This window comes from Bison bison, unplaced genomic scaffold, assembly GCF_000754665.1.
Source record: "Bison bison bison isolate TAMUID 2011002044 unplaced genomic scaffold, Bison_UMD1.0 scf7180017864192, whole genome shotgun sequence".
Lineage (NCBI taxonomy): Eukaryota > Metazoa > Chordata > Mammalia > Artiodactyla > Bovidae > Bison > Bison bison.
Window position 1 is genome coordinate 3,946,439 of NW_011494764.1, and position 9,675 is coordinate 3,956,113.

Genomic DNA, 9,675 nt, shown 5'->3' on the forward strand with positions numbered 1-9,675 from the left:
CTCTGACCTCAGAAGTATTCATCTCTTCCATCTCAGCCAATGTAGGTGCCTTGAGCAGGACCCGGGGCCTCGGGCGCTGGGCGCTGCTCCCAACATCCGTGATGGACAGGTTGATGCAGGAAGTGGATTTGACGTCCCCAGAGCAGGCATTGAGGATGCAGGGCAGAGAGCCGAACCCTGGGGGAGGCAGGAGGTGAGGCAGGAGGGACAGGACAGTGTGAGGGGAGATGAGGCGCAGGGGAGGGGTGTCCCGTGCTCACCCCGCTCGCCCCGGCCCTCCCAGCGCCTGCTCTCCACGGGGCGTAGCCTGCGTTCCTGCTTGATCTCCTCCAGGATCTTCTCGTGCAGAGTTCTCTGCTTCTGGGGTAAGGGGCGAAGCCTTCTCTCTGAGACCTGCAGGGGGTGTGGCAGCACCACGTTGGGGGCCAGTTCCCTGGAGGCCCTGCGTGCTCTGGCAGGCAGTGTCCCCAGAACCAACCTTCCAGACGCCCCGAAGGGCTGGTACCTGCTTCAGTGGAGGCCGGGAGCGGATGAAGTCCAGGATGAGTTCATGGGCATCTTTCTTCACTCTGGGAGGGATGTCCCCGTCAACCTGTGGGAGAGAAGGAGGGCAGCAAGGCTGAGGGACCGTCTGCTTGGGCTGCAGCCAAGAGAGGGGTTCCCCCAGCCTCCCCTCAGTGGCTGTGGCCTTCAAGACCTGACCTCCAGCTTTCCCTGCATCTCAGATTCTTTATGTTGAAACGCAGGTCGGTAGCTTTACCTCACAGGGTCTTCATAACAGTGAGATTAACTCACACGTTTAGATTCTCAGAGCGATGCTGGCACACCACGAGGCCCTGTGAGAGTTAAGTGGGACAATCCCACAGCCTCAGCTCCCACCCCTGGGCCCCTTCTCCCTGCCAATGTCACAGTGGGCCCCTGAAAGGACCATGAGGTGTATGACTCGAGGCCACGTTGACCGTTCCCACTGGACTCCTGGTTTAGTCACCAGCGCACCAAGCAGGGGCTCCGGCAGGCAGAGGGGCCTGAACATGTGACCTCTTTAACCCAGCCCGCCATGACCTTGGCGGCTCACCATGACCTTGCGCAGTTTGTAGTTCCTGGCACGGATGTCCTGCATGAGCATCTCGAAGGGGGTGAGCTGGAACTCTGTGGGCAGGGGGTTGAACTCCTGCTCCTGCACCTTCTTCAGCTTCACCCCATGGCGGAGCTCCCGCATGAGCTGGACCCAGAGGCGGGCCTAGGCCCACGAGAAGAGAGAAATGGCTCTTAGCCCCGGGCGGGGCTCCGGGCCTGTGCCCCGTCTGTGCCCTGGTGGGGGTGGGGGGCACGTGTCTTACCCAGTCTGTGCGCCTCAGGCTATCCAGCTCCACAAGGGGCTTCTCTGCCTGCGGTTCATCCTCCCGGAACCTCTGCAGCATCTGTTAAGTCCGGGAGAAACGAGAGAACAGGAGTGGTGGTGCTGGTTGGCCCCCTGGGGATGCTTCTGCACCACGTGGGCATTTTGGACAAGGCTTTGGGGCACAGAAAGGTATCTGAGGGAACCAAGCCATCAGTCTTAGAACCACGTGGAAACACTCATGTCCTGCTGGCTATCAGAGGCCACTCCTCCAGTGCAAGGGCGGGGGGAAGCATGACCCTTGCAGTAACCCCTGGCTGCAGCAGAACCCACAGCCTCCTCACACTGACCCACACTCCTCCACGGGGCCCCCATCCTCCACGATGCAGGCATGAGGCCCTCCCACATCTGGGAAGGGCTCCAGACTGCCGCTTACAGGGCACATCCACCCTCGTGGAACACCACGGCCACTTCTGTACATGTCATCCCATCTGGAGTCTACAGTCATCTGCTTCTTTGTTTTCTGAATGGTTGGCTCCATGAGGTCAGAACCATGTTTTCAGCTTTGGGGTTGTTTTAAATCTGGCTCCCAGCACTGTGTGACACATGCTAGGTCTTAAGCATTGGTTGAGTGAATAAATGAATCAGTAAGTGGATAGTTGGATGGGTGGATGGATGGGCAAGAGGGCGAGTCACTTAGCAGGCCCCAAAGTCATACAGATGTATTTCACGAACTGGGAAAAACGCCACCAGCAAGGTGAGGGCCCAGGAAGGATGTTGGGAATGCTCAGGGAGCTGTTTTCTGCTGAGAATTTGTGAAGAGGCTGCTAGGTTCATTGCCCTGGATCTTAGCAGCAGCGGGAGCTCTGCTCTCACTGGCTCTCCACGCTGGAGGAGCATCTGCCTTTAGCACACAGCCTCTGCCACCCCATCCCCTAGGTCGAACAGAACCAGTCACCCCGGCTTCCCTCCCAAGCCACTTGCCAAACTGCCCTGGGATGCTCTAGAAAACTCAGCCAAGTTTCTGGAAGCACAAGGTGTGTGGTTCTAAAAATAGAGCTGGGTGTGACCTGCGTCTCTGTGGATAAAGGGCAGGAAGGTGGGTCTCCTGTCCTTTCTGGAGCAGCTCTACTGCCTCTGAGCAGGCTGTTTCTGCTCCCAATGCCAGCCCAGCCACACACTGCCAGTAGCCCACTTCTCACTGCCTCCTCCAGTCCCCTGACTTCTCCTGGGTCAACTGCTTGAAGTCTAGAGCTGTTTACACCTAAAGAAAGAGCTTTTACTGCCTGGGCAAGGAACTGACCTTAGCAACAGCCAGGCAACTGAAAATCATTAGGATCCTTAGTGCCACACAGGAGCACGAGGAGACAAGTAGAAGACCCCAAAGAAGGAAAAACAGAAGCCCAAAAGGCTCTTCAGGAGAATGGAATGGAAAACCCATCTGTCTCCTTCTCAAACTCAAGGAAAAGAAATGCTTTCCAAGGAGAAGCCGGTTAGTGGTGACCTTGAAGAGACAGCTGGCTGTGGAGTTCCTCCCAAGAGGAAGAAATCTTTCCCCAAAAAGGAACCACACAGTGACCCTGAAGAGTCAGGAAACAGGAGGCCAGGAGGTCCTCGAGAAAAAGAGGAACTTGTCTTCCAGGGAGGATTCACTCAGCAGTGGACCTGAAGAGGCTGCTACAGCAAGAGCAGCGGCTCCAAGAAGACAATGCTCTGAAGGCCATCTCGGGAAAACCAGAATGGACATCTCCCTAGTGGGGCGTAAGTTTCAGACACAATCCCCACCCATCCTCTAGAGTCCAGTCAAAACAAAAGGAAAAGCAGACAAGAATTAGGGGCAGCTACAATTAAAGCACTGGCAGGATATCTCTGAGATGCTGAGCAGGGGTGGGAGGGAAGACAAAGGACCGGGCTGGGGGGCAGCGGGTGGGCAGAGGGACCACACACTTTGGGCTACAAGTGGGCTGCAGACGAGGCCAAGTGACCCAAGCAGCATCTGACCTGTCCTGCACTAGATCCCAGGCCCCTGGTCAGAAAAACCCTGAGAGTCTGCTCAGGCCCAGGCCTAGGGAAGCTGGGCAGGAAGGAGACACACGCCAACAAAGGGTCAGGGTAAAATCAGGGACCAGCATCAGTTAATTCCAAAAGTACCTCCTGACCTCTCCAAAGTCTCCATTTTTCTCCTCATCTGTGAAATGCTGGTGGAAGGCAGGGGTCCCTGTGGGCTGTGACCCCCATTTCAAAGAAACACCTCCGTTCTCTCCAAGGGAGAGGCTGTGAGAGTTGAGCAAAGACTGTCACCTCCTGACTTTGAGACCATGAAGCGGCAGAACAGCTGTGGGGAGAATGGCAGCCGGGAGCCAGTCAAGCCCTTCTGCTCCGTACTAGCTGTGACCTGGGGTGAGAACACGACCTCTTAGCGCCTCCAGCTGCTCAACTGGGAAATGGGTGAAAACCACCATGGGGGTGGGGGTGGTGGTGGTTTGTGGGTGGAGAGGAATGTGGGACTGTCATCCAGGGACAAACACCTGGACGAGTGACCCCTCACTGAACTGCCCACCTCCCCAAAGCTCCAACATGCTGGCACCTCTGCTCCCTGTTTTCAGAAGGAACCAGCTCTGGGGCAGGAGACCTGGAGACACAGTCCCTTTTGCAGATGTAAACACGAGGACCAGTGAAGCTAAGGACTGACTTGGAGACAACACGAGTGAGGTCATGGGGAAAAACACCAGTTTGTGAATTTCTGGTCCCTCCTGTGCAAAGCCAGGTAAGCAGGACACTGAGGATTAAGCTAAAACCTACAAAGTGTTCAGGACCGTCTGGCACAGAGTAGACACCCACTGTGGACAGACGGAGGAACAGAAGGAACTGCGTGTGGAGGCGCCTCCGGGACCCCACCCCTCGCTCGCCCGGCCCCACCTACCACCCTCCACTCCGGGCAAATCCTTGGCCCTGCAGCCTGGGCCGCTCCCTCAGCTCACCTCCTTGGCTTCCCGGACCCTGGCGAGGAAGGCGCGCAGTTCCAGCGTCTCCACGAAGAGCGCGCGGCACACGGCCTGGTAGTGGGTCTGGGCGCCCCGGGGCTCGGTCAGGCGCGCGGCACACAGGCGCATAGCCTGCGCGAAGGTGCGCACCGTGCGGGGGCCGCCCTCTGCCTCCTCTTCCTCCTCGGGACCCCCGTATCCTTCGTCGGCCGTCCCGCCACCGCCGTCGTCATCGCAGTCGCTGTTGGCCATGAGGTCGATGAGCCGCTCCAGCTGCGGGCTGAGCTCGCGCTCCTCGTGCTCGGCCAGCCCCCAGTCCAGCGCGCGGTAGATGGCGAAGCCCAGCGACTGCACCACCTGCGGGACAGGGCCCTGCTGTTAGGCCAGGGCAGGGCGGGCACACAAGGCAGAGGTGGGGGGTGGGATGGGGGTGGGCTGCGTTCTAGCCGCCGCAGGAGGTCACCATCGCGTGGGTTCTACTGGTGAAATGGGATAGCAGCTGTCCTCTGAGGGGTGCACCACCGCCCCCACCCGGGAAATACGGTGCTCCCCAGCAGCACAGCCACCGTGGAAAACTGCGTGGCAGGTTCTTATAATCAAGACACGCTTTACCGCTGGACTGCAGCTCCTCTGGGGGCGAGGTGGGGGCGGTGTTCACCAAGAGAGGAAAACCGGAAATCCCTGTAGGGGAATCCACAAAGGTCGGGTCCCAAGTAGGGTGGTGATCCGAGGGATACTAGTCAGCCGTGCACAGCCCTGAACCCCCAGCACCGCCCAGAGCCAGGACTCTAGAGCTCTAAACAAGCCAGAAGCAGTCCACAGCCACAGAGGGCAGGCCCCTGGCTCCCGGGGTGGGGGGGGTGCGGGGGCGCGGAAGCATGTTGGGAAAGGTGTGTGTGGTGGTCTCACACCAGTCAGAGCTTACTAGATGTACAGTTTACAGTTTACCCCCAATAAAAGTGTTTAGAGAAAGACAGAGAGGCAACCTAAGGAAGCATTAGCTTTTCATGTGCAATGACAGTATGTTTTAAATCAGAGGAGAAAGGCTAGCTTATTCAATAAATGCTGCTGCAGTAATTGCTTAGTGACACATATAAAGCTTGACACTGGAACTCACAATGAGACCCCTCAAGTATTTTCAGCTGCATGTAAATTTCAATGTATGTGAATTTAACCTGAAAGAGAAAAACCTAAAAAATAATTGTACCTGTTTTGGGAGAGGGGGTGGGGTCACCAGCAGGCAGGTAGTGGGGGGGCGCTGCAGGGAATAGGTGAGTCCTTTGCTGTTGGAGCCTTGTGTGGGGCCACTATGCTATTCTGCTGGCTTTGCATAAGCTCAAAATTCTTTCTCCACAACAAGGTTTTAAAAAGCGGATTAGCACATTAGAGATGAGTCTTGCACACCTCTTAACTCTGCTTTTGGTGTTACTTAGCCCCTAGGTAATTGAGCTTTTAGGGACCACCATTAGCATTTCGGATCCGGGTTCTATACCGTGTGCCCCACAGCCTTGGGTCTGCTCGAGGGAGGCACCGGGGAAGCACTTCAACGCCAGCCCGTGGCACACAGCAAGAAGAATGAGGAAGCTGCTTCCAGCGCTCACAGCACTGCGTGTTTGTGTTTGAAAGGGCGTTAATGGTTTCCTGTCACGACTCAGTACAAGAGATACACACACCCCAAAATGACAACAGCTCTTTGCCACTAGTCTCAAGACTCTCACAGGTGGGGCAAACATTGGTCACCTGCCTGCCACAGGCAGGGGGACCGTGCTGGCCTGGGGGTGGGGTCAGCCTGCAGCCTGTGCCCTGACCTCGTGCCCCTGGACGGAGCCACACCCTTGCCAGGCATGTGCAGGCCACCCGGCCTCTGGGCCTCTCTGGTCTCTCCTCTGTTTCCCATGATGTCACCCCCAGACCCCGAGGGAAGGGGTCAGAGCAGAGCTGAAGGGAAGTGTGACAGTCAGTGCTGGGCAGATGGCGGGGCACAAGAACAGGCCTTCTCTGTCCACAGAAGCACCTCCCAAGATGCCCTGAGTCTGGAGGGGCTTAGGGGGGGTCTGCCTGGCTCGAGGATGCCTGGGGAAGGTGAGGCCCTGTGGGAGTGAAGTTCCAGTGAAAGTCAATAACGCTCCCAGCCTGGAAGCACCTTATCTCTGCCTCAGGAGGTGAGGACCAGTTGGGCTACAAGTCACACCCCAGAATCAGGAGTCAAAGGGCCTGCTCTGGCCAGTGGAGTCCCTGGGGCAGCCCCTTGGGACTGCTGGGTGGGCAAGGACCTCATTTCACACAAGTTCCCATCGGTCCTTTCTTAGCCCAGAGGGAGGTGCAGGAAGAAGACAGAGATGAGCTTCCCTAGTGGCTCAGGGGTGAAGACTCTGCCTGCCAATGCAGGAGACGTGGCAGGTTCGATCCCTGGTCTGGGCAGATCCCATGTGCTGCAGAGCAGCTAAGCCCAAGTGGCACAGCTATTGAGCCTGTGCTTTCGAGCCCAGGCTCCACAACAAAAGAAGTCACCGCAATGAGAAGCCCATGAAGCACAACAAAGAGTAGCTCCCATTCTCCACAACCAGAGAAAAGCCCATGCATCAATAAAGACCCAGCGCAGCCAAAAATAAACGAATAAAATCACTTTTACAAAAGAGCAGAGTGAACTCCACCTCACCCCAGCTTTGTCCCATAGCCCCCACTGACCCCAGGGTGACCCTCTCTCTCCGAAGGAGACTGCTCTACCCCTCGGGCCGGGCAGGCAGGAGGCCTAGCACCAAAGCTTCCTGGCTCCAGTGCAGCACACAGCGCCCCTGTTGGGCCTGCCTCCCCTGGTTCTGGTCTCTGGCCTGTGCTGGCTTCACATCAGTGAAAGGGTTAACTCCACTGCAAGCCTCTAGAGAGCCGCCCCAGACCCAGACACTGGAGAGACCACTGGCTTCCCCACAGGGAAAAGTCTAGGCAGAACCCCGAGCCCCCCTGCCCCTGGCAGTGTGGGCACCAAGCAGCTGAGGCCCCGGGACCACCGTGAGGCACTGAAGGGTGGGAATGAGAATCTCCGCAACCAGGCCAGGAGGCTGCCCTGACCGACTTCCTGGGGCCCCCACGTCGATTCCTGAGCCTATATACAAAGTTCTTTGTAAGTGTTTTCAAGACTGATGACAGTAGGGAACACAAGTGGAACAGGGTGGGGAACACAAATTCACTTGGGGCAGTGGGGCAGGGCAGCCTGGCAGCAGGAGCCGCACACAGCAGTGAGATGGACGCGTCCTGAAACAGGGCTAGGCTTTTCTTACTCAGGTTCCAGGACGCTGGGTAGCACGAGCTCACAACCCCTGGGAACTCGTGTTGTATAAACAGCAGGGCATCAGCCCGGCCAGAAGATGTACTTTATCACTGACACAATTAAGAATTGCCAGCATGCGGTGACTAGACAAAGTCAGAAAACTTTGGGATGGTTTATTATTGTTGGTAAAAATCCTCCGTGACAGACCAATGGGTTTCCCTTGTGGCTGAGACAGTAAAGAATTTGCCTGCAATGCAGGAGACCGGGTTCGATCCCTGGGTCAGGAAGATCCCCTGGAGGGGGGCACAGCAACCCACTCCAGTATTTTTGCCTGGGAAATCCCACGGACAGAGGACTCTGGTGGGCTACAGTCCATGGGGTCGCAAAGGACTGGCCATGACTGAGTGACTTTCACTTTCACAGCAGACCAACGGCGGTGCCCACCCCCTTTCTATAACACTGTGTTTAACATATAAATACATATTTACACAAAACCACTTTTTATAAAGCAGTGGAATAAATATCAAATTCAGGACAAAGCACCTGGGGGCAGGCAGATGGGACAGGAGACACAGATAAAGGTCCCAGGGATGAGGTACTGGGGGGAGCTCAGGGACACAGGGGATGGGCTGCTTTTCCTGTTTGTCCCCCAGCCCCACACCCCTCCAACGCTCTGACCAGGGAGACCACATCACCTTTGCCCCCTCTCCCCTCTGGTCAGCGGGAGGCACCTCCAGGAGCCAGGGGGTCACTGGGGAGACCCCACGTTTCAGACCCTCGAGTCTACCCCCCCACTGTGTGTATGGGCTTCCCCACCCAGCCTGTTTTCAGGCATCGTCTCCCCACAAGCCCTTCCACTAAGCCACTGAGCACTTATCCACATCCTGCCTCAGAGGAACAACTGTACAACTGTTGTTGTTCAGTCGCTCAGTCATGTCCAGCTCTTTGTGACCCCATGGACTACAGCATGCCAGGCTTCACTATCTCCCGGTCCTTCTAGAAGCACAACTGTATGTGCTTCTAATTTACAGCATACAACACACCTAACTGTTACTTCGGATCAAGTACATTTAAATTTTGTTTTTAAAGTACCTTGGCTTCCGAGCTGGCCGGTGACACCATTGTTGTGGGCTCTGCAAGAGAAGAGAAGCAGCAGTCAAGACAAGCTTAAGCACCCCCTAGGCCGGCCCCCCACCTACCCCCCAGGAACACACAGCGCATCTCCCAAGATCTCCACCAGAAACCAGGGCGCCGAGCTATCAGTCACTGGATGGACACTGATAAGACCCAGCTCTGCACCAGATGCCAGGAGAGCCATGTGGCCCTGCCCTGGGGCAGATGGTCCCGCCCTGCACAGCGGTCACACCCCAAAGTGACCACTCAGACAGGAGCAGCCTACAGGGCCTCGAAGCCCATCCCGCCCCCTGGGGAAGCAGGCATGGGGCAAGAGTGAAAGGGGAGAGGAAGGGTCAAGGGGGCAGCTCAGGTCAGCCAGGCCTGAGGAAAGGCCTCACAGTAGGAAGCGGCATACCCCCAACTCAGAGTCAGATGGGAAAACTGGGTGCCGTGGGGAGCCATGCAACCCCAAATCAGAGTCAGAAGAGAAACCTGGGTGCCGTGGGGAGCCATGCACTCCCAAACCAGTTGGATGAGAAAGTCGGGTGCAGTGGGGAGGGCAGGCTCTGCTCCAGGGTTCCCAGCAGCCATACGGGTGAGTTGCCATCTGGCTGCACCTCTGGCACTGGGGATTTCTCCCCAGACTGTCAGCACCTCAGCCAGACACACAGGGTGCCCAGGTGCTGAATTTGGCTGTGGGTATTTTATTATTAAACATAGCACTGAGCTGGCATGTTTACAAGCACTTGCACAGCCAGTGTACAGCCTGGGAGATCAATGGTCCTGGTACCCATTTCACAGATAAGGAAACAAAGGCTCTAGGGGATGAGCTTATGTGCCCCGAGGTATCACAGCTAGTAAGTGGTGGTGCTGGCTGCGGCCAGGCTGGGGGACCCCAGAAGCTGTGCTCCAGTCACTACCTGAGCCACCCTCCAGCCTTCTAAGAGGCCAGGCTGGAAAGACAGGAA

At 56.8% G+C, this 9,675-nt stretch overlaps 1 protein-coding gene across 6 annotated transcripts in view; it reads right to left on the reverse strand.

Moving 5' to 3' along the window:
* The window catches only part of SPIRE2 (spire-type actin nucleation factor 2), a 20,541-nt gene extending 10,866 nt beyond the window's left edge, over positions 1 to 9,675 (reverse strand). For all 6 annotated transcript variants that reach the window (XR_825612.1, XM_010843934.1, XM_010843933.1 and 3 more), the window contains exons 1-7: positions 8,684 to 9,675; positions 4,321 to 4,680; positions 1,341 to 1,421; positions 1,076 to 1,240; positions 506 to 592; positions 261 to 393; positions 8 to 177 (exon numbers count right to left, since the gene is read on the reverse strand). Coding sequence is in view for 5 of the 6 variants with exons in the window: in XM_010843934.1 (XP_010842236.1) it covers positions 8 to 177; positions 261 to 393; positions 506 to 592; positions 1,076 to 1,240; positions 1,341 to 1,421; positions 4,321 to 4,680; positions 8,684 to 8,713 (1,026 nt within the window). In the remaining variant the exon portion in view is untranslated. The remainder of the gene's footprint in view (positions 1 to 7; positions 178 to 260; positions 394 to 505; positions 593 to 1,075; positions 1,241 to 1,340; positions 1,422 to 4,320; positions 4,681 to 8,683) is intronic.